This window comes from Triticum aestivum, chromosome 1A, assembly GCF_018294505.1.
Source record: "Triticum aestivum cultivar Chinese Spring chromosome 1A, IWGSC CS RefSeq v2.1, whole genome shotgun sequence".
NCBI lineage: Eukaryota > Viridiplantae > Streptophyta > Magnoliopsida > Poales > Poaceae > Triticum > Triticum aestivum.
In genome coordinates, this window is record NC_057794.1 from 537,009,899 (window position 1) to 537,035,721 (window position 25,823).

Genomic DNA, 25,823 nt, shown 5'->3' on the forward strand with positions numbered 1-25,823 from the left:
GCATGTCGTGTTCAGTGCGAGATTTTTTTATTCACATATTGCATCTGTGTTTTGCTCCTAGTTAGTAGTTACAACCAAACGAAGTGTGACAGCATCACATCTCAATATCCTCAACTACCCCCATGATCCCACCTGATGTAGTAAAATAGTTGAAGAGTACACCAGATAGATCGAGTGTGTTGCACATGTCGGTAGTGGTTTCGGTGGACGTGGTGCACTTCGGTAAAGTCCCAACCTGCAACATGCAATACGACTTCTAGTGCACATGAAATCTTTAAGAAGTTCAATGCACTGTAAGTGTTAGAAAACTAGAACGTTGCCCATGTGTTGCTACTGAGCCATGGCGACTCAGGAGATCATCAAAATACTTTGGTGTTTTGCGGTTATTGCACGGTTCACAACTATGAAGAGAGCGAAAATACAATGAAAGATCATGCTGCGGAAGTCGGAGAGTATTAAGTGGCCATAGTATAGTTCTTTACAACATTTAAAGTGAGACACCATTTCAAATTTTTAAACATAGGAGCAGTGGCGGAGCTAGCAGAGAACGGCAGGGGGGCAGAGCAGAAAATATGATTGTTTGGGGGGCTAATGACATTTTTTTCCTTCAATCTAGCCCCTAGAAAAAAATCTTCAGTGTTTTCGACCATGGACCGGCTAGGTTTGTTATATTGTCGAGTTGTAGTTGCAATTTGTTCGTTCTCTTACAATATAATATCAAATTAGAAGAACTCGTTGGGGAGAAAAACTAAAAACCATGAGCACGATTGCGAGTGGAGTTACATTTCTGCATTTGGTACTTCAGTGTTTTACAAGAGTGTATTGTTAGCAGTGCATTTGTGTTAGATCTGGCATGAGAGTGAAGGTACATTTGTTTACTGAAGTCTTTTGGAAGGTTGCCAATCCACATGTGGAAAGAAGTTCATTTGTTTATTCAGTTGTTGGTCTCACATGTGAACTCACCATCAACTCGAACCTTTATAAGTAGTATAAGTAATAGGAAAGATTGTCACTCCACTCATTTCCTACGACACATATGTGAGGTTCGTATAATTTGGTGCGGATGGCCACCACTTCTCCATCGCCTCTATTTTTATGGGCAGGCTCTAACATCTCATTGATCTCAAAACTAGCTACCTAACCCAACTGAAGTTGACATTTTTTTTGACAGAGAACCAACCTAAAGTAGATTGAATTGCTTAGGGCAGTTAGAGAGCACATTTGATGTTTGTGATAATCTACATACATGTATGTATACCTCCTCACAATGCAAGGGATAATCATGTAAATGAACTGGATAGAGAGCTAGTAGACCGCCAATTATAAAGATAACCCAACATCAATGTGATCAGGATACATATTGGTGCCAAGCTTATTGGTGCCTGCTTTGCACGAGATATTTTTAGATACTAGGCATTTAATTGAAAAATCTAACTACTAACCAAAATAAAGCTAAAGAGATAAGTAGATGAACTAAACAAGAACCAACTCATAGTTTTGGGCATCCACAAGTCAAACCCTCGAAACAAAGAGCTGGAACGCGTAGGCAAGGGAACATACAACAATTCATGTGAAGCACATATCAAACAACATTCTTAGGTAGGATATATATTACATTCGCACGCATTATGCAGAAGCAACAAAAGAAGACTTCAGAGGAGGCATTGTAGTAGACAGAGTGTAGAAAAAGAAGGTTCATCGCACCCCCACCCGCCAGCCATGCACGACTCTAAAGAACTCATTTGCAATCTGCTCGAACATCTTAATTCCCCATCTAAGTGTTTCTAGAATTTTCTTATTTTTCTGCAAAAGTACATTGTTTTTCCGTGCACTACCAGTACCACCCGTGTTTCTAGAATTCCCCATCTAAGTGTTTCTAGAATTCCCCATCTAAGTGTTTCTACCAATACTGAAAGGATGATCTGACTTGCGCACTGAGAGCAACTTCAACGGGGCGACCCAAATAGACATGCGCTTTGTCCGCTTTTTGTCCATTTGGATCGGCCAGTCGGACGTGTGCGTCCGCATTTTAAAATGGGTCGGCTTGACCGCCCAACGGGGAGGCCGACCCAAATGTGCCGGCGTGAGAAAAAACAAATTGCATGAAATAAACATAAATAAACATAAAGTGGCCGGTCAAACGCCGGCCAAAGTCCACCTAAATTTAATAAACATTAAAAAAGTTTGCACCCGCCTGCTGCCGCCCCGCATGCTGTCCTAGACGTCGTCGGCCTTACCCTTGCCCTTGCCCTCGACGTCGCCGTCGTCGGTGAGGTCGATGAAGACCAGAGCAGGGCCAGCCCACCCGAACGCTGCCTGGTACGCTGCCAGGGCAGCCTCCTCCGGCGTCTGCTGGGGCGGCGGCATTGCGGCAAGCCGCGCGCGCACCTCCTCCTCCTCCTCGAGCCGGAGCCCCTCCGCGTTGCGTTGGAGCACGGCCTCGTAGCGCATCTGCTCCTCGCGGTCGATCTGCTCCTCGCGGTCGGCCTGCTCCTGGCGGAGCCAGTGCTCCTTCCATCGCTCGAGGTGGGCCGCCTCCTCCTCCGGCGTCGCGGCGAAGTGGACGGGAGGCGCGCTCACCCACTCGCGGTACTGGCCCGTCCACGAGTAGGCCTCCTCCGGCCAAGTGGGTGGAGGCGGGGAGCGCTTACGCGACGGCTCCGGCTCCGGCTTGAGCTGTACAGGCGGCGACAGTGGAGGCGGCGGCACGAAGAGCAGGGTGTGGACGGAGTCCCCCGCCGCCGACAAGGCAAGGGCTTGCTCCAGCCCATCCCAGTGTGCGTCCTCCTTGATGCGGCTAGCCTCCAGCGCGTGCTGCAGGGCCTCCTCGAGGGCGGCTTGGTACTCCGCCTCCGCCTCCATGTCCTCCGGCTCTACCTCTGGGGGCGGCGGTGGGAACGGCGGCGGGACGGCGTCGACACCCGAGCACCATTACTCCTCGTATTCGAGGGCGAACCAAGCCTCCCAGTTAGGAGAGTCGGCGGCGTACTCGGGCAGCCGACGCTGCTCAGGCGTGAGAAGCGCGCGGCGTCGGCACACCTCGTCGTCGTGCGCCCGCTGGGTCCGCGGAACCGCCGGCACCGGGATCCGGTTTGGATCCAAATGCCAACGGTACGGCAGCGTCACGTCGGGATAGGGGAGGGGCTGCCTGTACTCCCAGTGCCACCGCGCTTGGTGCACCGGGATGTGCAGGCGCCGGCGTTCAGGGCGGAAACGCGCCGGCGGTGGAGGGGGAGGGGGAGCACGGGATGATGAGGCGCCGGGGGTGCCCTTGCCCTTGCCATTGCTGCTGCCGAAGAGGCCCATGGAGCGCGCTAGGGTTTGCGGTCGCCGGCGAGGAAGCAAAGGGAGTAGTGGGGGCCAGATGTGGACGGGAGAAGTGAATGAGGCCGACCCCGCCGCACGCGTGGTTAAAAAAGGACGCGTGCACTGACTGACGTGTGGGCCCGCTATCGGTGGTCGTCATAAATAAGACGACTGGTGACGGTTGGGTGGCCGTCAGGTGGGGACGCGGCGGACGGCGAGGAGACGCACTTCGCGTCCGCACCGACGCATTCCAGAAGCAATTTTGGGTCGGAAATGGGTCGGCGCGGACGTCAGGCGGACACGCGCGTTGGGCCGCCACTTTTGTCGGCGCCGACTCAAACGGACGTGGGCGGACGAAATGGGTCGCCCCATTAAAGTTGCTTTGATAGGATGATCTGAAAACAAGAGTTTCCCGTGCACTACCAGTACCACCCATAAGCTAATCAAGTCCATGCACGCAGTACTACGTACCTAGATGCACACGCAAACGCAAGGACTCTGCTGCTTCGTTCCACGTCCGCCACAAAAAATGGGCGCGCTCCAATCCGGCCTCTCCTAATCAGGTTGTCTTTTGCCAGAGTGTTGTTCCTAAACACCAGCTACAAGAAAAATATAGTTCTGGAAAGCATTTTAACCTTCGATAGGAAAATATAATGAGAAAATTTTCTTCCGTTTTCATCTGTTTCATGGAACAAGATCTTTGCTATAGTCTAAATATAAGTCCACAGTGAATTCCATAGTTTCTAGATGCTGATCTGAAAGCAAGAGTTTCCCGTGCAGATATGGAGTGAAATCGCCAAGAAAATGACCACCCAGCTAATCAAGTCCATGCACCCTACTCCCTCTGTTCCTAAATATAAATATCTTTAGAGATTTTAATATGAACTACATACGAAGCAAAATAAGTGAATCTACATTTTAAAAATTTAGTATAAGTAATATAAAACGGAGGGAGTATGTGGGAATGGAGAGAGTAGTACTACCTAGATGTGCACGCAAGGACTCTGCTGCTTCGTTCCACGTCCATTTCCCTGACGGCGCAGCTGACGCGCGAGACAGACAGTTGAAGTGATTGATTCCCGGTGACGGACAGAGAACAGTATGCATGGATCGCGGAGCACGCTCGCCACCTGCGGCAGGGAAAGGCTCTGAAGAAAACATCGCCGTTGGTGGATCGCCCAGATAGATTTTTTCCACGCGCGGGTGCATGCACGCCGGTGATAATTCTCGCACGTTAACGATCGCCGATAGATCCTGTCCACACGGCTACCGCGGAGGAGACCCGTTGACGAGGCTGGCCTGGAATTTCCACTTGTTTTGTTTCTACGTGTTCTTCTTCCTGTACGAATAACGAGTATAGTTTCGTGGAAGCGAGGCCATGCATGCAGACTGGAGTATTTCCCGAGCCGTCTGCTTCATTTTGGACAGTTCACGCGATGGACCCTAGGATAGGATTCCCGTGTGTCCAGCTAGCTGGCCTGCTCGATGTGGATCGGAGTTGCTAATTCTCAGTCGACTAAGGCCAACTTCAGCGCGCAACTCCGTCCTGTTAGGGTACGTTTGTTTGGAGTAAAACGGACAAACTAGACAGCCCAGCGCGCGGGTGCAAACGGACTTTTGCCCGTTTTCTGTCCGTTTTCGACCCATCCCCGGTTCAAGTTTGGGCCGCTTTTTGGGGTGAAACGGACAGCGCGCGGACCGGCGGGCCGTGTGCGCGTGTCCTCCTCTGGCCCGCTCATCGGTGGCACAGGGACGCCTTTTTCTAGCTGCTCGGATCTACACCATCGGTGCTCCGCCGGTAGATACATGAATGGTGGTCGGCCGGACTCGGTGCTAGCCCAAAAGCTCGTCGGCGCACCGTTGCCACTCATTAAATGCGACGGCTGCATCAAGAAGGTCGTGTCTACAACGCCAGAACATCCCGCATGGGTGTTCATCAAGTACTTAAACGGTGGAGTATGTGCTACTTTTTTAGCTTCAATTGTGCTCTCGAATTTGACTAGTTGTGCTAACTTAAAATTTTATTGTGTAGAATAGATGCAAGTTTTGATTTTGAGAAGAAGAGTACATTGATATATTGATAGAGCGCAATTTAGTAGATGTTCGTGCACTTTTAGCTAGCATAGAGGCCAGAGATTAGACTAGTGCACTTGTTGCTAGAATAGAGGTTAGATATGAGACTAGATGCGAGGAAGCAACGTCTATTTCTTTAGACTCGAAGAAGAAAGAAGCACGCAAGATCGAGGCTCCTCCACAGATCAACAATGAATGCATCAAGAAGGCACTAATCCAACTTACCGGAGCAGTTATGAAAGTTGGATATCTTCTAAAATGTATTCTTGTAGTTCTTGTTTATTTTGGTCTTACTTTTCTAGTCAAAATTTGGTGATGTATTCCCATGTACCAAAAATCAATGATGAAAAAAAGTTATGGACTTGCAAAGAAAAGTGTACGTGGACAGGATGCAGCCGGGATGCGTCCGTGCGTTGGACGCACGGCCACCGTATCTCAGGAACTTCCCGGACACGACCCCATTGACATACCCAAACGGACAGAATCCGGGTAAAACGGACGTCCGTTTGGGGTCATGCGCTGGAGTTGGGCTAAGACTTCTATATTCATGAGATCTGACATGAAGATATGTATAACATTTTCTTTCAAAAAAATTATTTCTTCTTTTTATATGTTGTGTTATTTGAGTGTGACTACATTAAATCTTACTCCCTCCGTCCGGGTTTATTAGGTCTCTCAGCATCACAATCATGTCCCCTTTTATAAGGCTCCACGTTGGAAAGGTGCATGCATGCAACCATTTCATTGGTTGTATTGAAAGCTATTGTTGTTGGTGCCATGGCTAAAAAGTTAATACACTTCATGTGTGTGTTTTCATTGGCTGCATGCATGTGAGAGAGTGCATTGGGAGTGGAATGAAAGAATTAATGTGAGCAAATTACTATGTGTCTTGATCTAAAAGAAGTTGTCTTTAGGCCTAATAAACCCAGACGGAGGGAGTAATCGACTAAAATCTAACCACACACGAAGTGGATTCCAGCCATCCTTCTCTCCATAGCATCTGCGGAAACGACACTAGCTTGCCCAGTAATGTTACATCTAACCCTGGGAATAGTTTGGAGTGAAACTTTAATTTCAGTTTGGTTTCTCTATTGGATTGTGTTTGGTTGGTTTAAATGGGCTGAGAATCTAAAACAATCTGGTGTAGTTTGGATTATGTCAACTACTGGATTGGACTGGTTTGGTCTGGACACAGATGATTTGGTCTCAAATCGTTTCAATCTGTGGACAGAATTCAGTTTCTCGACTAAATAGTACAAGACGGCCATCTTCCAGTTCGCTTCACATAATACACACGCACGTACTTAACTCAATTCAGTCCATCCATCAATGGCGTGCATGGAGGCATTGAGCATGAGTGGTCTGTCCGTGATCCCGATGGAGTAAGGTCTGAAGATGTCGTCGACGTGGCTGGTTTCGACGCCACCGACACGGACTCTCCCTTCAGTGTCACCTGCGTGTCCGACATGCCCGCGGCCGCGTCATGCATGTGGCCGGCCGTGGCATCCCGACGGACCTCATCGACGCGCTGCTCCCCGCCGGCTCCGGCTGCGGACTACGCACGCTCGCCGGGCACTCGCCCGTGTACGTCCATGTCAACAAAAGCTTACGAGTGCACGTCAGCGTGCTCACGCCTTGGCTCCTCGCATCCTCTCCCTCGGATGGGTGGGCAAGCACGTCGATCCTCACCAGCATGGGTAGGCGAGCACGCCCGCTTCTTGTGTCCACGGTTTCAGACCGCAGATTCAGTCCAAAAACGAAATATAGTTTGGATGGGTCTGGTTAGAAAACATACATAGTTTGGTTTGGTCTGGATAATGATGGTGAAATTTTGGATTGGATTGGTTTGGATGGAAGAGACAGAGTCGTATGGTTTGGGTTGGCTTCAGTTTGGTTTTGAAACTATTACCAGGTTTAGATACATCAACGGGGTTTTACGTGGCTGTCACTAAAAAGAGAGAAACGGGCCCCATCTACCTGAAACTCAGGGGGAGGACACTAAGAAGCTACGCGCAGGCGCAGAGCAGATCAGGACGGGTACCATGCATATGATGAAGTTATGTGATGCTGCCAGGCAACCGATCACCGGAGAGTAACGCTTCTGGTGCTGCGTTTCGAAGCTTGGAGTTCTATGGTCTTGCCGGTTCAGTAGGATGTCTTTTGGACTTGTTGGAATCAGTTTGGCCCCGAGTGGCGGTTCTGTAATAGATAGTTAGACCTTTCAATATTTGTGCTGCTCAGGTTTTCGCCTCATGGCATTTATCATAATGTCGGTCAAATGTGGTGAATTTTCTGACGGTGCGTGAACTCGCTTTTCTCCTTTCCCTCCTCCTTGAACTTGTTTCTGGAACTGTTGTATTTCCGTCCATTGCAATGGAAAGGGGTTAATGCCCGGTTCAAAAAGCTTGCCCACTGTGTCCAAATGATCAATCAACCGTGATCTATTCCGGTCGCCGCTCGCCGGACGAGTGGAATCGTGTGCGCGCTAGCTAGCTGGTCCGCTGACTCCGACGACCGGCTGCCGGTCCGCGTCTAGAAGCGGGACACGCCACGACGGCTGCGCCATGCGCTGCTCAGTCAAACGTCACATGCAACGACCAGCCCGTAAGCTGAGCGCAACCACACGTCCACGTCGCGCGACGACGGCCGTCCTATAAAAGGCCGCCCGCGCGCCACCTGCACCGGTGGCGCCGCCCGCCTTTTCCACCCCGATCCCTCCCTCTCTTCTACCTCCGGATCCGCCACCTCCACTACGTTGTTCTCCGGAATCCCGCCTCCTAAACATTTCTCCCGTCGGCCGGCCGGAAGGGAAGGACCTCGCCGGTGTCTTCGCCGCAGGTGCGCCGGAGTTCTCCCCCGTTTCTCTTGTCCCCTGTTTCTCGCCGGACGCCGGCAAAGTTGCCAAATTATTGACTGTTACTGCAGTTCAGCTTGCACCCTTTGCTTGTACGGCTACGCTTGCTTAACGGACTCTTTTGCTTCCGCCCGTGCTTGCAGAACAAGTCGATTAGATCGACGACAAGTCGCGGTCTTTGCCCACTTGGTGACCGAGAATTTTCCACCGCGTGCAGTTTGATTCATGTGAACAAAGAGCGGCACCGAATCGAATCGAATCCAATCCAGTTGAAGACTTTCTCGCCGAGCTGGGCCGATCGACGGACATGGACATGGACATGGACATGGAGGGGGGCTCGCAGTCGCAGCCGCAGGGCGCCTCGCTCTCGCCGGCGCCGTTCCTGATCAAGACCTACGAGATGGTGGAGGACCCGGCGACCAGCCGCGTGGTGTCGTGGGGCCCCGGCGGCGCCAGCTTCGTGGTGTGGAACCCGCCCGACTTCTCCCGGGACCTGCTGCCCAAGTACTTCAAGCACAACAACTTCTCTAGCTTCATCCGGCAGCTCAACACCTACGTGAGTTGATCCACTCCATCGCTTCAACCTCTTTTTCCGTTTCCAAAGTCCAATCGTTGCATACGGTTTGCTTCCGTTCATCCATGACGTTTTCACTACATGATTACGGATGTATAAAGACATAATTTTAGAGTATAGATTCGTTCATTTTGCTTCGTATGTAGTCCGTATTGAAACCTCTAAAAAGACTTATATTTAGAAATGAAGGGAGTATATCTTGATAATTTTCTTGTGACGTACTGATTGTTGATTTCATTTGTTTGATCGTCTCAGGGTTTCCGGAAGATCGACCCGGAGCGATGGGAGTTCGCGAACGACGACTTCATCAGGGGGCACATGCACCTCCTGAAGAACATCCACCGGCGCAAGCCGGTGCACAGCCACTCGCCGCAGAACCAGGTGAACGGGCCGCTGGCGGAGTCGGAGAGGCGCGAGTACGAGGAGGAGATCAGCAGGCTCAAGCACGAGAACAGCGTGCTCGTGGCAGAGCTCCAGAGGCAGGCGCAGCAGCAGTGCGGTCTCAGCTGGCTGATGCAGTCGCTGGAGGAGCGGCTGCTGGCGATGGAGCAGCGGCAGGCGGACGTCGTGGCCTCCGTGCGTGACATCCAGCAGAGGAGACGGGGCGACGTTCATCCAGGGCAGCAGACCATGCTGGAACTGGAGCCGACAGACCATTTCAGCAAGAAGAGGAGGGTCCCGACGATCGGTTTCTTCGCCGAGGAGCCCGCCGCGGCGGCCGAGGAGCATCTGCGGGCGACTGGTGGTGAGACGCCGGGCATGGTCATGGTGAACGCCGAGCCTTTTGAGAAGATGGAGCTGGCCCTGGTCTCCATGGAGAAGCTCGTCCAGAGGGCGGGCAACTATGCGCCCTCTGAAGACATGTTCAGCGCTGCTACTGCTTCTGCTTCTGCTGCACCCAGCACTGATGATCCGGCTCATGCAGGTCTGCAGGAAGCACCAGTGGAGACCGGAGTAGATCTTCAGCCAACTTCACCGGAGCTAGCAGAGCCTCCGGGTTATGCTGTCCAGAGTCCAATGCTACTATTCCCAGAAATTCAAGAAGACAAGCGCAATACAACGGCCGAAGTCGACATGAGCTCCGAGGCCAGCACCACAGGCACTTCGCAGGACGAGACGAACGCCGAGGCCGAGACTCCACATGAACAGGCCGTGGCGAACGATCTGTTCTGGGAGCGGTTTCTGACAGACACGCCGAAGCCGCTAGCCGTCGAGGATAGCCATGAATCCAAGGACGGTGTGAAGATGGGCCTAGACTGCTACTGGTTCGGTCACCGTAACAATGTCGACCAGATCACCGAGCAGATGGGGCACCTCGCTTCTGCACAGAAGACCTGATGGCTGGCCTACCATTTCCGCTCATGTATGGCCCATCCGTAAATTATACTCCCTCTGTTCCGAATTACTTGTCTCGGATATGGATGTATCTAGAACTAACATACATCTAGATACATCCATTTCTACGACAAGTAATTCCGAACAAAGGAAGTAGTTTAGCCCGTCTCGCATGCCCTCATACTCTACAAGCATCTCCTTTCAGATATATTGTACGGTATATAGCTCCTCGTCACACACTGTGCACATTTGTAAATTATTAGTCGCCAAGATACAATTTTGTAGTACAGTGCCCTGACTTGTCGTGTGTATGCTTTGTTCCTGCTAAAATAATCTCCCTGACGTTGTGCGGCTGTCTGGTTACCCGAGCAATCTAATTAACAAACTTGTATTGCGGCTGCCAAAACATATGCTTTGGAAGAAAAAAAATCATGCGTTGAAAGACGCAACTCAGCTTTTCTTACATGTGGTCACGGTATTCTAGAAGGGCAGCCTCCTTTTCTGACTTCTAACTCAAGTAGTCAGTTTACCATTTAGACCTACAGATTGCCTTGATTAAACTGTTATAAAATTACCACCCTAAAACATAAAACGGTGACACTCACTGAAGCTAAGATGGCTAGTGCAGATCAAGGTGAACAGTTCATGTCAACAGCACAAATTTTTCATCATAACAGCATGGGTTATTCTCAGGCCGGCATTATACTAGTAAAGAACAACAAGCCAAAAATGTTCGGCTAAATATAGGGCTACAAGCGTCATATAGCACCATTGGTGACAGGTGGACGACGGAACAGGGATGCCTCTAGCCCGCCACCTCTGGTTTAGTAAATAAGTCCTGAACCATCAGAATAAAACCACGTGGTTCTCTAGCGTCTACATACCCCAGGAGTAGATTCTACTGGAGGATTATGATAGTTATGTACACCTTGACTGTAACTTCGCACGTCGCAGGAAGCTGTGGGGCTTTGCAGTTGGGAAGTCACCATCTTCAGAATCAAAGGACTCTCAGCTGGGTTAGGAAGGCAGAACACAGGTCCAGAAAGAGGAGCTGTGGCCCACTGACCCTTTGCAAGTCGAGAAGATACTTCTCATCCCTTGTTTTGTAGAGCTGCAAAGAGCATAAGTGTATCAGCACCAAGCACATCCTCGGAGAATTAACTTTATGCAAGCAAAAAGAAGTGTGATATGGACGAAAAGAAGGTTGATTATGAACATGCCTGAATATGATACTACATCTGTAAACAAATATAAGACGTTAATCACTAAAGTTCTAATTGTTTACAGAGGGAGTAACAGTTCACGATTATATGGATCGGAGGGAGAAACAAAACTAATTTCACTGCTTAGCCATCACACAAAGAGTAGAAAAACATGTCAACGTTGAGGCTTATGCATTAGATTGTTCACGTAACCACATGGCAAATTTGCAAATCAGGACCAGCTCATAAACTGACAGCAGATGGTTAAGATTACGAGGGTACCTGAATTTCAAACTTCACGATGTGGGTCGATTTGTCACTGAGGCCATCAGCTTCAATTATAGCAGACTCCACACCGAAGCCATTGTTGTTATGCATCATAGTCTCAACAAAGCCAGGACTCCACCTGCACTTCATGTTATAGTGCCCAATCTTCTTCCAGCAAACATTTAGCTCTTGCAGAGCTTTAAGCACTTCAGTTATGATTTCTCGTGGATGCGCTCGAGACTGTCAAATATCATAAAGTAGGGGAATCTAAGGATTTCGGCTTCAGTTATAGCAAGATGAATTTCAAACCAAAATTACCTGAAGACCAAGAGCCCATTTCCTCTCAGCTGCAAAATGATGCCTCAAGCCAAACCCTGGAGAACCATACTGCCGAGCTTCAGATGCTGAACTTGGTGTTTCAGGTGAAACTTGGGAGAAAGATGAGTCCTGCAGATCACAGAAAGCACAGCCAATCAGTAGCAATACGAGTACAAGAGCATTTGCAATCTACCGCACAAGCTATACGAATGAGAGAAAAACTCCCAACGAACCATTGACTCTTGATACTCAGCTCCAAGGTAGCCACTGGTTGTACGAAGCTTATTGTCCAAGAGTAAATAATATGCAACTGTCGCCTGCACACGTAGAATTTAGTAATTGTTCCATTAAGAACAACCAAAAAGAACAGAGTAACGCAAATACCTCATTTTGCAATCTCTTTTGAAGAGATTCAGTGAGCTGATTCTTGTCAAATCCCATTTTGATAACATCATTCAGAGTCTCATCATCAAGCTACAAAATCCATAGTGAAGTCAAAATTACTCCTGAACATGAATAAAGAAAGTGTAATAATGCAGAAAGGACTCCCATTTTGTACATAGATGAATACACAAAGATAAAGAAAAATAAATATATTCACTGCTGTTATAGAATGCCAAATAAGAGCAAAGGTTGCAAAAATCTTAAATATCCAAATATTCATGTTGATACACAGCATCATCAGCATACCTTTTTGACTTGTTGTGCAGTGTCTGGAGGAGGCACGGCCAAATAGCGTGGAAGTCTAGCTTTGAACCATGAATGTTCACGGATTTCGCGTATGGTAATCCTCTTCATAGGATCAACAACCAGCATTCTTGGGATCAAATCTCTTGCTAAAGGAGACAAGTGACTAGGAAGGGTGTATATTCCACCCTATAATGACAAAACAGATAACTTATTCACTGGATATCTAGATGAATGGTATAGCACATTTTCAGTAAACTGGAGAAGATAGTTGCCAACCTTTATTTTCTTAAAAAGGTTTGGTATGTTCTCATCATCAAATGGAAGAGTGCCACAAAGAAGGGCATACAGAATAACACCACAGCTCCAAACATCAACTTCAGGTCCAGCGTACAGTTTACCTGATATCACCTAAGTAAATGGAGAAAACATTGTCCGGTATCAGAATTGTGACACATTATCACAATATCAACATTTATTAACCCTGTGAAAGTGTAAAACAAGCTATTCTCGAGATATACCTCGGGCGCTGCATAATTTGGGCTACCACAACTAGTCTTCAGAAAGTGGCCGTCACGCATAACATTACTTAAGCCAAAATCTGCAATCTTAACATTACATTTCGAATCCAACAGAAGGTTCTCTGGCTTCAGATCACGGTGAACTACCATATTTCTATGGCAATATTCCACACCAGATATAATCTGTATGAAAGGTGAAACAAATAAATAGCCTACCATAAGCAGTGAATAATGTTTATACATATAATGATATTATGATAGAAGCAGACAAAAACAAAGTATCCACAGTGACAAATACGGTTAACAAACATGAGGTGTACTTTATATTAGCTTATGGTAACATACTGAATTTATAACTATAGAACAAATCAATAAAGGGCTTGACCCAATCTTTGCAATGAACTCTGGGAAGTGGAAGAAACGTACTTGCTGGAAAAAGCGACGAGCTTCTTCCTCTTGTAATCTTCCCTTCTCAACAATGTAATCAAATAACTCTCCAGATTTAACATACTCCATAACAACATAAATATCCGCTGGGGTATCTATGACCTCATAAAGCCGTATGATATGAGGATGCATAAATAACCTCAGTATCTTGATTTCTCTTTTCACTGTAAATTAGCACAAAAAGAAACTGAGAATTGAGCAAAGTGCAAAACAACAAAAGTGGCAAGAGTACAAGTATATGTAAATCAGCAAAGTAACAAACAGCGACTTTTAATGTAAAAAAAATCAACAAGCTATTGATGGCCAATTGTGATATTTATACTAAACGCATCAGCCAACAGAAATTTGCAAGTTGATTACTAAAGCATCATACGCTTCTAACACAAATAAGGATGAATAGTTTGAGAGGTTGTTTTTTCTACCTTACACTAGAAACATGCAAATCGAACAATGTAATCAACCAACTCTCCAGATTTAGCATACGGAGTCCATCACTAGCTCGTAGCTCGAGAGCCTAATGAGCGATCGATAGCTCAGCTCGTTAAGCTCGTAGCTCACTTCTTAATGAACAGAGCCAATCATTGATTTCAGCTCGTTAAACTTAACGAGTTTCACGAGACCTCAACACAACACATATTATTTTCTTAGGTGACAAAATTTTGCGAGACCTCAATCCATCTATTCAATCAAATCAACCTAACATAGCCCATAGGAGACAGCAAGCTAGGGCACCTCCTCCTGTAGTCACCATATTCCTTCATAAAAATCACACCCTCACTCTCAGCATGTAGGTCGTAACACATCGTAGTCTGTTAATGAGCGCTCACAAACACTCACGAGCTTAACAAGCCAAGCAGCTCGTTAATCCACCCCTCCATAGCAACATAAATATCCGCTGGGGTATCTATGACCTCATAATACCATATCATGTGAGGATTGCATAAATAATCTTAGTATATCGATTTCTCTTTTTGCTGTAAATTAGCAAAATAAAAACTGAGATTTGACAAAGTACGAAACAACAAAAGTGGGAATAGTAAGAGTATATGCTGATCAGCAAAGTGACAGAAAGGAACTTTTAGCATAACAAATTCAAGAAACTATGGATGGACAATTATCATACTTATACTAGATATCCACAACAGACAGTAGAAAACTTGCAAGTTGATTGCTAAAGCATCACAGGCTGATAACAGAAATAAGGATGAAGTGTTTGACAGTTTCTACTTTCCACGTTAGAGCAGAAACATGCAAATGGACCTGGGCTGTGCTTTTGTCAATGGGCGCAAATCTACGTGCACTCTACGAACTTCAGAAACAGAAACAAGCTTTCTGAACAGAGTGAGCGATCGCAGACCTTTCTCTTCCATCTCCATGCTCTTGATCTTACGGCGATTGAGGATCTTGATTGCGACCTTGTGGCCCGTAATTATATGCTCGGCGATCTTCACCTTACCAAAGGACCCGATGCCAAGGGTTTTGCCGATCCGGTAGCCGGCCAGGGGGTTGGCATCTCTGCCTGCTGCGTCCATCGTCGACCTAAATCACAGCCAAGCGATTCAGTGGCAAAGCAAAAGAGGAATTAAAAGCTACAGTATTATCACCAGCTCAGGGGTGGCAAAGTTACGGTCGGATCTAGACATGCGTGGTCGCTACACTTGGTGCGACAGAGACGGAAGCTACGCTCGATCTGTGGATTCCGCGCGGAAACGAGAAGTGGGAGCTCGCTCGGGTCGCTTGCCGGTTCCTCGCGTCATTTCCCCGACGAAAAACAATCCGGCGCGATTGGACTAGCGAGATTGCGGCGCGGGCGCACGCGCACGCACACAAGGGAGGGCGCGGGCAACCGGATCTGGGGGGAGGGGGAAGCGCGGCGGCACGAATGGAGCAGCTTGGATCGGCGAGCTGCTGGCCAGGCGCGGGGCGGGGCGGGGGTTGACGTGCCCGGTTTGCCCCAGACGGACGGCTGGATTCGGCGGCGGCCGCCGTAGGGGAGGGCAGAAGAAGGGGTAGAGAGGGGATGCGGCGGGGGCTGACCTGACGGGGGCGGGCGGGCGGCTGCGTGATGGAGCTCTCGCCCAAGGGCGCAGGCGGCGGTGCGGCGACGGGTGGGGTGCGGCGGGGCGCGGCCGGGAGGATCGAATCGGGGGATCGCAGATGTGCCTGTCACGGGGTGGACGGGGAGGAGGAGGGGGGAGGGGAAGCGGAGGCTGGGGGATTCACGTCTAGGGCGCGTGGGGCCCACTGTCCACGGGCTCGTGGCGCGCGGAGATTCGCGTGCGCCGGAGGCGTGCACGTTCGGTGCGGCAAATCGGTTGAGCGAGAGCGAGACCGAGACGGAGGGTGGGGAGCTCGCTCGCGTTCACCTCGGATGCGTTTGGTTGCTGGGCTATCCCACCCTGGGACAGGGATAGCCATTTTTTTCTGGATGCCATTCGTTTGGTTCATGGGCGAGTTGGGATAGGGATAGCCGGATGCTGAGAATATTCTTCGAAAATGAGGCTGAGCGCGTCCGCGAAAATCTCGCGGACCTGCGTATCCCGGCACGCGCGTGACGCGAAGCAAGCCACGAAACGTTTTTCTCTACACCCCGCTTTCGTCCAACTCTGTTCTCTCCTGCGGCGGCGGCGGCCGTAGAAATCGAAGCACGACGACGGAGATCAGTGCGCGGCAGTATGGATCTCCCCTTCCCTATCTTCTTACTTGGCGTGCCTTCTCTCCTTCCTTTGTCATTTCTTCCATTGGAGCTGCTGAGCTGCAACCTAGCAGCGGTCATGGCGGCGGCAGACAGGTGAGTGTCATGCGACGGAGCCCTGCAGATGGAGGTCGGGCGTGCTGCACGCGCTGCGTATTGGGCGTGTCTGTCGGCTGCGCGTTGGACGTGCTTGCCTGACGTGCCTGCTGCGCGTGTTGTACGCCAGGCCTGGTTGCCGGGCTGCCGGGCGGGCGTGTGGGCCGCGCTTGCCGTTCTCGCGTGTGCGTGGTGTATATGTGTGCATGGTGTACTGATGTGTTTCACTTGATAATCTCCCCAAAATACTGGTTCTTTGATTAATTTTGTCCTACATCAGCCGAAAGGGGAAAAGGAACAGGAAATCAGTGGCTATCCTAACCATGCTTTATCCTTCACAACCAAACAAAATATAGGCTAACTTCATCCATCAACCAAACATAAAAAATGGCTATCCCTAACCAGCTGGATAGGGATACCCTTAGCCACCCTAGCATCTCCCTTGAACCAAACACATCCCTCGTGGGCGTGTGTGACGCGGACTCCTCTCCGTGGGTGAGCTTTTCACCTGGACGGGCCGCGGCCGATTTGGGTGTTTTCACCTTTTTGTAAACTTTAGCGGGATCTGATCTCATTTGGAAAAAAAATCAGGATCTGACTCTTTTGCTGCCGCCAGCCCCCCGGCAGTAGGTGTAACGACATGCACCGACGGCCGTTACTGCCCGCTTACGTGGCAAAGGACCTACCACCGTAGTCTCCAACGATAGGGTGCATCTTCCTATCGCCCAGGTCCCCGACGGTAGGGCCCTGTCGTGGATAAGGTGGTGGGGGTGGGGGATGTGCTCTCCCACCCAACCATCCACTCCCCATTCTCCTTCACTCGTCTGAGCTCAAGCCCTTTCCCCCTCTCTTCCTCACTCAAGGGCCTCCCAAATCTCTCTCATTTGCAAGGTACCTCTCTCACTTCTCATCTTAATTGGTTGGAATCATGTTTTTAGGTTGGATTGCTCACATTGTTTTCAAACCCTAGTTCATGATTGTGTCGTGGTGAAATAAATTTATGTGATGCATTTAGGGTTACGTGTTGTGTTTACACTATGTACTGTGTGCCTAGCATTGTTGGTAGTAGCTCAATCTAGTGCTAGGGTTAGTGATTTTGTTAGGTCTTGGATGTTAGGGTTGGGGTTAGTGTAATGATTAGGGTTAAGGTTTTGCCTTTGATGACCATTATAGCTACCCATCAAATTGTAGGATGGGACCATTGCCCGGTTTCATGAATTTTTCTTTCATGGACCTTCCACGGGCAACCTTCTCTGTCACATTTGATGGTGTAGCACATATTTTGGTTGGATTGACCAACAACATACGGCCGATGATTCCTAATGGCGTTGTCACTCAACCATATCTTGAACTTTTGCAAGCACCCAAACTTGATGCATTTTTTCAAATGAGCATTCTCGTCCTCATCCTAGGGCCTTGGATCACCGACCTTCCGGCAAGGTGATGGTTCAACGAACCTCAATCTCATGCCACCATCAACAACGGCCTTATCGCAAGACTAAGATCACGAAACAATTAGGGTCCTCTTTCCTTGCCATTCACCATCTTGAAGATTTGATTTTCTTGCGCCGTGAACCCATCCTCGTCCAACTCTTCCTCCGGACCCTCGTGATCCGAGTATACCTACACATACGGCTATAAGGGAGGTTACGGTCCATGTCTTGTTGGTACACAATGACATCAAGTCACTAATGGGATGGTAATGAATCTCTTCTTCTTCTGCGTAAGCATCATCTTGAGCAATAGCATGATCATCAACACTAGCAATACCATCTTCATCAACATAAGGAATAGCATCATCATCAACACGAGCAATAGGATCACCTCAAACTATTATGGCTCTATCATTGATGCCGTCTTCATTTGGTTGGCTACTTGGTGGTTGGCTAGAAGATTTGTGGACATACACCTCGACACTACCATCATGTATTGGGGAGGACACATTATGGTTCAAGTTGAGTTGTAGGCGAGGAACTTCAAACTTAGTGGCAAATAATTCAAGTGACTTGTCTTGTGATCACTCAATTTTATTCTTGTACACATTCCAATGCAAAATCGGAGGTGATGGGCATACTCTTTAATAGTGACTTTACTCCCACTCCAACATCATACCTCCCAATAAGCTCCGCCACATCAAATGGGTTAATCCAATGTAAGATGCTTCTCACTTTCACTACAACATCCTCATAGCTTGGGCTTGTGTCAAAAACCAAGGGCTCTTCCCCTTCATCGTCATTTCATTCAGAAATGCCGCCTTGTCCAAGTAATGCACATTAACGAGTCTATCCATCTAAGAACAATGGAAAGAAATCAAGTCATCCATGGGCCGATCAATTCATATGGATGAATTACCTACACTATGCATACAATGGAAACAAACTTGTATGCATTGCATTCAAATAACAAGATAAACATGGTTAAATTAAATCCATAGCCTTAACCCTAACCCTTCCCTAACATAACAACTAACCCTAGCACAAGATCTTGCTAACCCCAACAATGGTAGGCACACAATACATAGTCAAAGCACAAACATAACCCTAAATGCATCATATTCATTGATTTCACCACAACAAGAGCAAGAACTAGGGGTTTGCAATCGTGCGAGCAATGCAACTAAAAATAGGTGATTCCAACCAACCAAAAGAAGGGGGGTGTGAGAGGTAGCTTGGGTGATGCAAATGCTCCAAATCCACCGGACAAATCTCTATCAATGGAGAGGGATTTAGTGGGTGCTTTGGTGGGGAAAAGAGGGGGGGGGGGGGGGGGGGGAGCTTTGAGGGGAAGGAGATTGAGGGTGAATGGGTGGATAGTGGAGCCTACCCATTCACCTCAACACCTTATCCACTACACAGACCTACTGCCGGGATGCTTGGTGGTAGGCTCGATCACCATACCGCCTGGGTCCTTGGCGGTAGGCCCCTTTGCCACGTTAGCTGGCGTTAACGACCATCACCCTACTGCCCGGGGGTGTGACGGTAGGATGTGATACCCTATCGCTGGGTCAGATGGCGGCAGAGAAAATGATCAAATCCCAATTTTTTTTTTTTTTTGCAACCGGGGTCAGATTCTGCTAAAGTTTGACAACGGGGTCAGAACACCAAATTTGACCACGGTCGCCGTTGCACCCACACCGGCACCGGCACGTCGGGTCGTCACTGTTCGTTGGTGGGGCGGCACGGGGGGAACAGTGCGGCATGGGCTCGAATGAAACCGACTGACGCGTGAGTGCACGCAAAAGTACATAGCTCTTTCTTTAAAACGGGACAGGCCTACCTGCGGCCGGCTACGCACATACCGTAGACTATCTTTGCCGCTTATGCTAGCCACGCCGTGGTTTCCTCGTTCGCTCTTGCCTGAGAACCCGAGACAAAACAAGACAGAATAAGATACGGCCGCACGCACGCGAAATGATAAAACATTCAGAGAACAAGGCAGGACACAACTTGTTGCGACAATAAAAGATACTACTACACGTATGCTTCACTTCAGGGGGCCATCTGCAGCCGCAAATACACGTTACTATGATAGCCAAGTTCACACACCTCACGCCTATAAATAAACTAAAACATTCCTCCTACAACCCGATATACTGAGACAACATCAAAACTGCTCGCTGGCACAAGTTAAGATCTCAAGGGCGGCCTCTTGTCCTCGCCTGGGCAGGCTACAGATCTGCAAAGAAGTCCGGCGCGAACCCGTCCAGCCTCTTGCCCTTGCCTTTCTTCTTGCTCCTCGACACTGTCCAACACGACGGCACAAGCAAGGGCAACCATTATCAGAGACCCTAAATAGCAACGGCGCGTCGATTGCTTCGATGCAGGGCAGGCATAGGTCTTACCGTTGGAAGAGCTTGGCTCCATGTCCACGTCCATCCCGTCGTCGTCGCTGTCAGCTTCAGTCGGCTGGTTGTGGTTGACAGCGGCGGCGTTGGCTGCAGGCAACTCGTCGTGCTGACCAGCGGCGGCGTTGGCTTCAGGCAATTCGTCGTGGTGGATGGCCGCGTTGGCTTCAGGCAACTCGTCGTCATGGACGGCTGCGTTGGCTTCCGGCATGTCGTTCTGGTGATTTAACTGTGGACCGCCCAGGAGTTCCTCCATGTCCCAGAGCTGCATAAAACAGGGCACCTGGTTAGATCACTGCTAGTACTACATGGATAGCGGGGAAGGGCTGAGGGGGAGAGGGGTCGTCACCTTTATCATTTTGTCATGTGAAATGCTGCCTAGGTACTTCCTATCGTGCGAGAAACCTGCGGAACAGAGATACTAGTTGAGAACTTGGCACTCCTTGGAGTAACTTTTACCGAGAAATGACGGAGTGAACGTACCAAGCGCCTCGATTGGAAATTCTGAATGCTCAGCTAGCGGCTGTATTATCTGATTCGGTAAGATACCCACTAACCTGAATGCGACGAGAATATGGAGGGCATGATAAAATAACAAAGAGGACTACTAAACAGGCGACAGAAGTAGGTCATAAAGGCACCATGGTAAATTTCAAACCTGATCACACCGTCTGCTGCAGCAGATATCAGAGTTTCTTCATCCAGCTAAAACACCAAATACACTATATTAAATGATGATTAGACAGAGGAAAAGAAGGCAGAAATAAAAAAAAGGCATTAATTCTAACCTTCAGCAAGTTATCAACAGACTGTGCGTGCCCCAGAAAACGGTCACTAGCCACAAAAGTATATGTTAGTACACAACTACAGACAAAATCACTTGCAGACTTACTTGGTCTACCATCACAGAAATTGAAAGAGGCAAACTGGTTTAAGCTGTAACATGTTCAAATTACTCTGCTTATCACATGTGAAGATTCTTCTCAGGCCTTATCGGTGATAATAAAGCAACATGAGCCTTAACAGCCAATAACATTGTAGGAATTGATTACATGTGAGATAATACTGACTAAAGCCTGATATCTACCAAAAAATGGCTAATGTTATTGTTTAACCATGAGAAAAGAGAAATATCACTAACAAACATAATGTTTACTAATGTACATTACAGAGGATACAGCTATATACAACTAAAAAGGATAACAGCAGTTGTATGGCTAGCATTTAAAATGAAAACAGAGAACTAGAGAAAATAAGGTGTGTTTTCATGGGTGCCCTTCGGAATATAATCCATGGTAGGTGGATAGCTATTGGGTACATCTTTCTTTACATTTTACAATAGCAACCACTCGATAAATAAATTACAGTATATGACGTAAATCAAAGGATGCATTATATTTCTGCTCCTGGTGCAGTCATGAAAACACATTTACCTGCAGTCCTTAAAATGTCCCCACGAATACAACAATAGAGCTCCACTTGGAGTTCCGCAAACAACTTTTTGGCCATTCTGACAATTGCAAAGAATAAAGTTTTGTTCAGTAACCATGAAATTATGGATGAAGGGTGTGAAACTGTGAGTAAGTGAAAGTTGTTAAACAAAGGCAATTACCTTCATTACCACCACAGATAGGAGTTCGTCTTCTGAAAATTCAGATTGTGACTTTACCTATTAGCAGATTAGGCATGACCATGGTTATTAAGATTAAAGGTACTCATAGTGTGGAAGTTCTTAAAAGCAAACATAGAGTAAGGGTTTATATAATACACAGGGATGAGATTTGATGTATTGGAAAGGCAACTCACTCTGTTACCCCGGAGATTGTTCACAGATAAAGTTCCATCACCACTGCAAATAACAAGATAAAATTTAACATTGATTACCATAATGCCAAGGCAAAAAAAAAACTATCCAAAACTTTGAACAGGTAGAACTGCCCAAAAAATGGAACTTCAAGGATTCACAAAACATTGGCCTCATACATATATCATCATTCATGTACTAAATAACAGTGTTGTTCTGCATCAGTGATGTAAACTAAGAAGTGAAATGGCTGCGGCCTCTCCATGATGCCGAATGGTCTATGAGAAAGAGAGATTGGTAGACCCTGTTGCCATGGAAACACTAAGTTTGTGCTTGCATACAAATAGGCCACTCATTCCTATGAAATAATGCTCAACTATATAACACTGGTACAGCAATAAAATTTGCAGGAATGCAAATTAAGTACCTTGTAGCCAATATTTGATTTGAGCCAGCTACATAGGTCATATCTGATATGTAATCTTCATGGCGGTGAAAAGTGTTGCAGCAAGATCGTTGCCGAGTATCCCACACCTAAAATTGAAGAAGTATTTTAAACTGATAGTATCAAAGAGATTGTGTTACTACTATTGAAAAAGATAAGAGCTAGAAACATGGAAAAACTATCAAGTGTCGGCTTGTAAGTGTAGCTGTGCCAGTCCAAAATATATGCAAGTGGTCATTAAATAATGATAGCTATTATGATTATTATCAACCAAGCATAGGCGATTAGGTACTTAGAACAGGTCTGCATGGATAAATAAGATGGGGTGTAATTATATTATGTACTCCCATAAATGTACAGGTAGTAATAATCAACGGTGAAACTGGCCTACGTTTGAAAGCAATACAGCTGGAGGCAGTCAAACCGATACAATATTAAATACCTTAATGTAACCGTCATCATCGCCTGAAGCAACTGTAGTTTCAGTAAGACACACAAGGCGGTTTATGGCGTCACTGAAAATATCAACAAGAATATGAAATGAGGAAACATAGATATTTAGTTCCACAATAAAATTAATAGCAGCACTGATAACTGACAAAAACTTACTCATGTGCATTATCCAAACGGGCAATGACTTTGCCTGTTTCCACATCAGAAGCGACAATCGACATATCAGCAGATCCTGTCAGAATCGCTGCAACAAGCCACAACATGAACCAACAGGACCTGGTTAGAGTATCTCACAAGATGATCGGATGTGTTTTACCCTCAAATATGGGTTGTGACTGCCAATGCCAGCATAAAGCAACTAATGTTTTAGCACCATGCTTAAGAAAATAAAAACAGCTGGTGAAATATCAAAATCACAGATAAAATGTAGGGCAGTTGATTGGCAAGCTGGGAGGTACTGGCATTAATAAGGGAGTCATTACCAGTTCCTGAGTCCACAAAACGAACAGCCCTACAAGAGTCCTTGTGAGGTTTTGCCACGAACAACCTTAAAAACATAGCAAGAGGACGCTTTCATCAATCTCTGTCGATATGAAAACTACAGAGTACATAATAATTGTAATAACACAAAGACAGCTCGCATACCCATCAAACAGAAGTGTATACACCATTATTCACAGAGTCAGTGAGGCACTTAAATTGTGAGCTCACATACACCCATCCAACCAAAATGCCCACACGGCGACCCACAAATCAAGCTTTGCTAAACATACTATCATGGATTGCAAAACCAGGCAGAGAATTTATTACACGAAAACCCACAAAAATAGAATTAAATCCTACACGAACTCTGCATTAACCACATGAACCTTTCCACCTCGTGCACTCAGCTTACAACAAATGAAACCTCTACGGCTCCAAACGTAAGTAAGCAAGAACAGCAACTAGCAATCACAGACCGGAAGCAGTGATAGTAGTGGTACTGTGAAACAACAGCAACTAGCAACATAGTACAAAATTAACCGAGCACGAGGAGCAGGGGGCACCGTGAGTACCTCTCCAGCGGCAAACCGTCGGCGTAGCGGAACCTGCGAGGGGCAGCGAGAATTAGAAACCGGTTACATCCTCGGAAGGGGAGCGAGAAATTACTGAGGGCGCTGGAGGCGGCGCGCACATGTGGAGCTCGCCGGTGATGAGGGAGGTGGCGACGAGGGGCGCGGAGGGGTGGAAGGAGAGGTCGAAGGGCGTCTCCTCGTGGAGGGCCTCCATCGCGGGCGGTGGGCGGCGGGCGGCGGCGAAGCGGCTGGGGGAGAAGAGCGGGGGAGGTTTAGGAGCCTGGCTAGGGCCGTCGGGTGAAATCGCGTGGAGGTGTCGTGGCTGGGTCGGACACTCGTAAATGGGCTCCGGGCTGGGATGGATTTGTTGGTGAGATGGGCGTAGCCGAATGGGAAAAGATGGCCCGAAAGCCTTATCGGTTCCCCTCTTTCTTTTTCGGAAAACGTTTAAATTAAGTCGGATGATAACTCTCTCCCGTAAGCGGGAGCAACTAGTTAACGAGCGCTCTTTTGGGAGCCTCGCAACGATCAGCCCCAGTTGGCGCGCTTTCAGTCATTTGCCACGTGTCGCGCTCTGGACGCTCCTTTCGGATTTTGTTTTTTTATTTTTCCGCACGTGTTTTCGGCTTTTTAAACGGTTTTTTCCGCATTTTTTCGATGTTTTGGTTTTCTCCCAGTCTTTCTTAGATTTTGGATTAAAAAATTTTGCGCGAAAAAACTCGTTTTCTTTTTTTTCCTTTCGCGAAAGTTACGGTTTTTCTTCCGCGAGAGGCACGGTTGTGCTTTAGCAAGAGTCACGGCCGTGCCTTTCGGAAACGAAAAAAAACATGTTTTTTGTTTTTTTTTCTTTCACGAGAGTCACGGTTTTGCTTCCGCGAGAGGCACGGTTGTACTTTCGCGAGAGTCACGGCCGTGCCTCTCGGAAAGGGAAAAAAAAACGTGTTTTTTGTTTTTTTTCTTCCGGAAGAGTCACGGTTTTGCTTCCGCGAGAGGCACGGTTGTGCTTTCGCGAAAGTCACGGCCGTGCCTCTCGGAAAGGAAAAAATATGTGTTTTCTGGTTTTTTTCCTTTCGCGAGAGTCACGGTTTTGCTTTCGCGAGAGACACGGTTGTGCTTTTGCGAGAGTCACGGCCGTGCCTCTCGGAAACGGAAAAAAACATGTTTTCTGTTTTTTTTTCTTCCACGAGAGTCACGGTTTTGCTTCCACGAGAGGCACGGTTGTGATTTCGCGAGAGGCACGGACGTGCCTCTTTCGGAAAGGGAAAAAAACCATGCTTTCGGTCCGGTTTTTTCATCCGGTTTTTTGTGAAAAAAATTCGTTAAAACCTATCAACATGGGATCTAGTTTTGAAGATCTCGACGCGAGGAATTCAATGATGAAAACAGTTCGAGATTTGGACGCACGGTTTAAGAGATAAAACATTTTAAATAAACGGATCTATGAAAAAAAGGAAAACTCTCAGGTTGCGACAAGTGGCGCGCTGCATGTGCGCCACTTGTCAAAAGTGAAGTGCTCTTTGCAACGAGTACTCCTTAATTAGTGATTTCGATGAAAAGGCCAGGCGGGATTCTCTTCCCCACCACCACAAATGAGAATATGTAATAAGCCCTGTCTTCCTCGCCCGCCCGGCCCGCTGCCGGCAACGGCGAGCCTCCCTCTTTTCCTCCGCATTCTTCAAGAATTGGAGATATTAATAATAATGAGAGTTTATATATGAACATAAAGATGTTCATGTACCTCGAATTAATGACCATATGTTAAAAGTAATGTTTGTCGCCTATTATAAAAAAATCACTACGTATGGAGAAGGAATCATACATATTAAGAAGTTCTTGAATTTTAGAAA

General features: G+C 47.6%; 3 protein-coding genes across 3 annotated transcripts; 1 reads left to right on the plus strand and 2 right to left on the minus strand.

Moving 5' to 3' along the window:
* The first annotated feature begins 8,075 nt into the window (after nucleotides 1–8,075).
* Nucleotides 8,076–10,453, plus strand: LOC123064252 (heat stress transcription factor A-4d). The gene is made up of 3 exons (XM_044487773.1): nucleotides 8,076–8,217; nucleotides 8,377–8,789; nucleotides 9,063–10,453. The coding sequence occupies exons 2-3, from the start codon at nucleotides 8,541–8,543 to the stop codon at nucleotides 10,143–10,145; spliced, it is 1,332 nt and encodes a 443-aa protein (XP_044343708.1). The 5' UTR covers nucleotides 8,076–8,217; nucleotides 8,377–8,540; the 3' UTR covers nucleotides 10,146–10,453.
* Nucleotides 10,454–10,790: 337 nt separating this feature from the next.
* Nucleotides 10,791–15,807, minus strand: LOC123064241 (serine/threonine protein kinase OSK1). The gene is made up of 11 exons (XM_044487766.1): nucleotides 15,622–15,807; nucleotides 14,942–15,123; nucleotides 13,564–13,748; nucleotides 13,138–13,320; nucleotides 12,896–13,027; nucleotides 12,620–12,805; nucleotides 12,314–12,403; nucleotides 12,163–12,246; nucleotides 11,930–12,058; nucleotides 11,627–11,851; nucleotides 10,791–11,253 (listed from the first exon to the last, which is right to left on the minus strand). Exons 2-11 carry the CDS (start codon nucleotides 15,114–15,116, stop codon nucleotides 11,140–11,142), a joined length of 1,503 nt encoding a protein of 500 aa, XP_044343701.1. The 5' UTR covers nucleotides 15,117–15,123; nucleotides 15,622–15,807; the 3' UTR covers nucleotides 10,791–11,139.
* Nucleotides 15,808–19,857: 4,050 nt separating this feature from the next.
* LOC123064263 (WD repeat-containing protein 55) lies at nucleotides 19,858–24,318 on the minus strand. The gene is made up of 15 exons (XM_044487782.1): nucleotides 24,096–24,318; nucleotides 23,977–24,009; nucleotides 23,404–23,468; nucleotides 23,078–23,165; nucleotides 22,911–22,983; nucleotides 22,451–22,557; nucleotides 22,026–22,068; nucleotides 21,832–21,888; nucleotides 21,653–21,729; nucleotides 21,008–21,053; nucleotides 20,878–20,924; nucleotides 20,703–20,776; nucleotides 20,569–20,624; nucleotides 20,217–20,484; nucleotides 19,858–20,116 (listed from the first exon to the last, which is right to left on the minus strand). The coding sequence occupies exons 1-15, from the start codon at nucleotides 24,188–24,190 to the stop codon at nucleotides 20,043–20,045; spliced, it is 1,203 nt and encodes a 400-aa protein (XP_044343717.1). The 5' UTR covers nucleotides 24,191–24,318; the 3' UTR covers nucleotides 19,858–20,042.
* Nucleotides 24,319–25,823: the final 1,505 nt, after the last annotated feature.

Excerpts from the sequence above, each read along its gene's own strand:
- LOC123064252 (XM_044487773.1), top strand. The coding sequence starts at position 8,541 with ATGGACATGGACATGGACATGGAGGGGGGCTCGCAGTCGCAGCCGCAG. Across the intron at positions 8,790-9,062 it reads TCCGGCAGCTCAACACCTAC|GGTTTCCGGAAGATCGACCC; the intron begins GTGAGTTGATCC and ends TGATCGTCTCAG.
- LOC123064263 (XM_044487782.1), bottom strand. The coding sequence starts at position 24,190 with ATGGAGGCCCTCCACGAGGAGACGCCCTTCGACCTCTCCTTCCACCCC. Across the intron at positions 20,925-21,007 it reads CTGTTGATAACTTGCTGAAG|CTGGATGAAGAAACTCTGAT; the intron begins GTTAGAATTAAT and ends TTGGTGTTTTAG. Across the intron at positions 20,485-20,568 it reads CACATGACAAAATGATAAAG|CTCTGGGACATGGAGGAACT; the intron begins GTGACGACCCCT and ends TGTTTTATGCAG.
- LOC123064241 (XM_044487766.1), bottom strand. The coding sequence starts at position 15,116 with ATGGACGCAGCAGGCAGAGATGCCAACCCCCTGGCCGGCTACCGGATC. Across the intron at positions 12,247-12,313 it reads AAAAGAGATTGCAAAATGAG|GCGACAGTTGCATATTATTT; the intron begins GTATTTGCGTTA and ends CTACGTGTGCAG. Across the intron at positions 11,254-11,626 it reads TCGTGAAGTTTGAAATTCAG|CTCTACAAAACAAGGGATGA; the intron begins GTACCCTCGTAA and ends TGCTCTTTGCAG.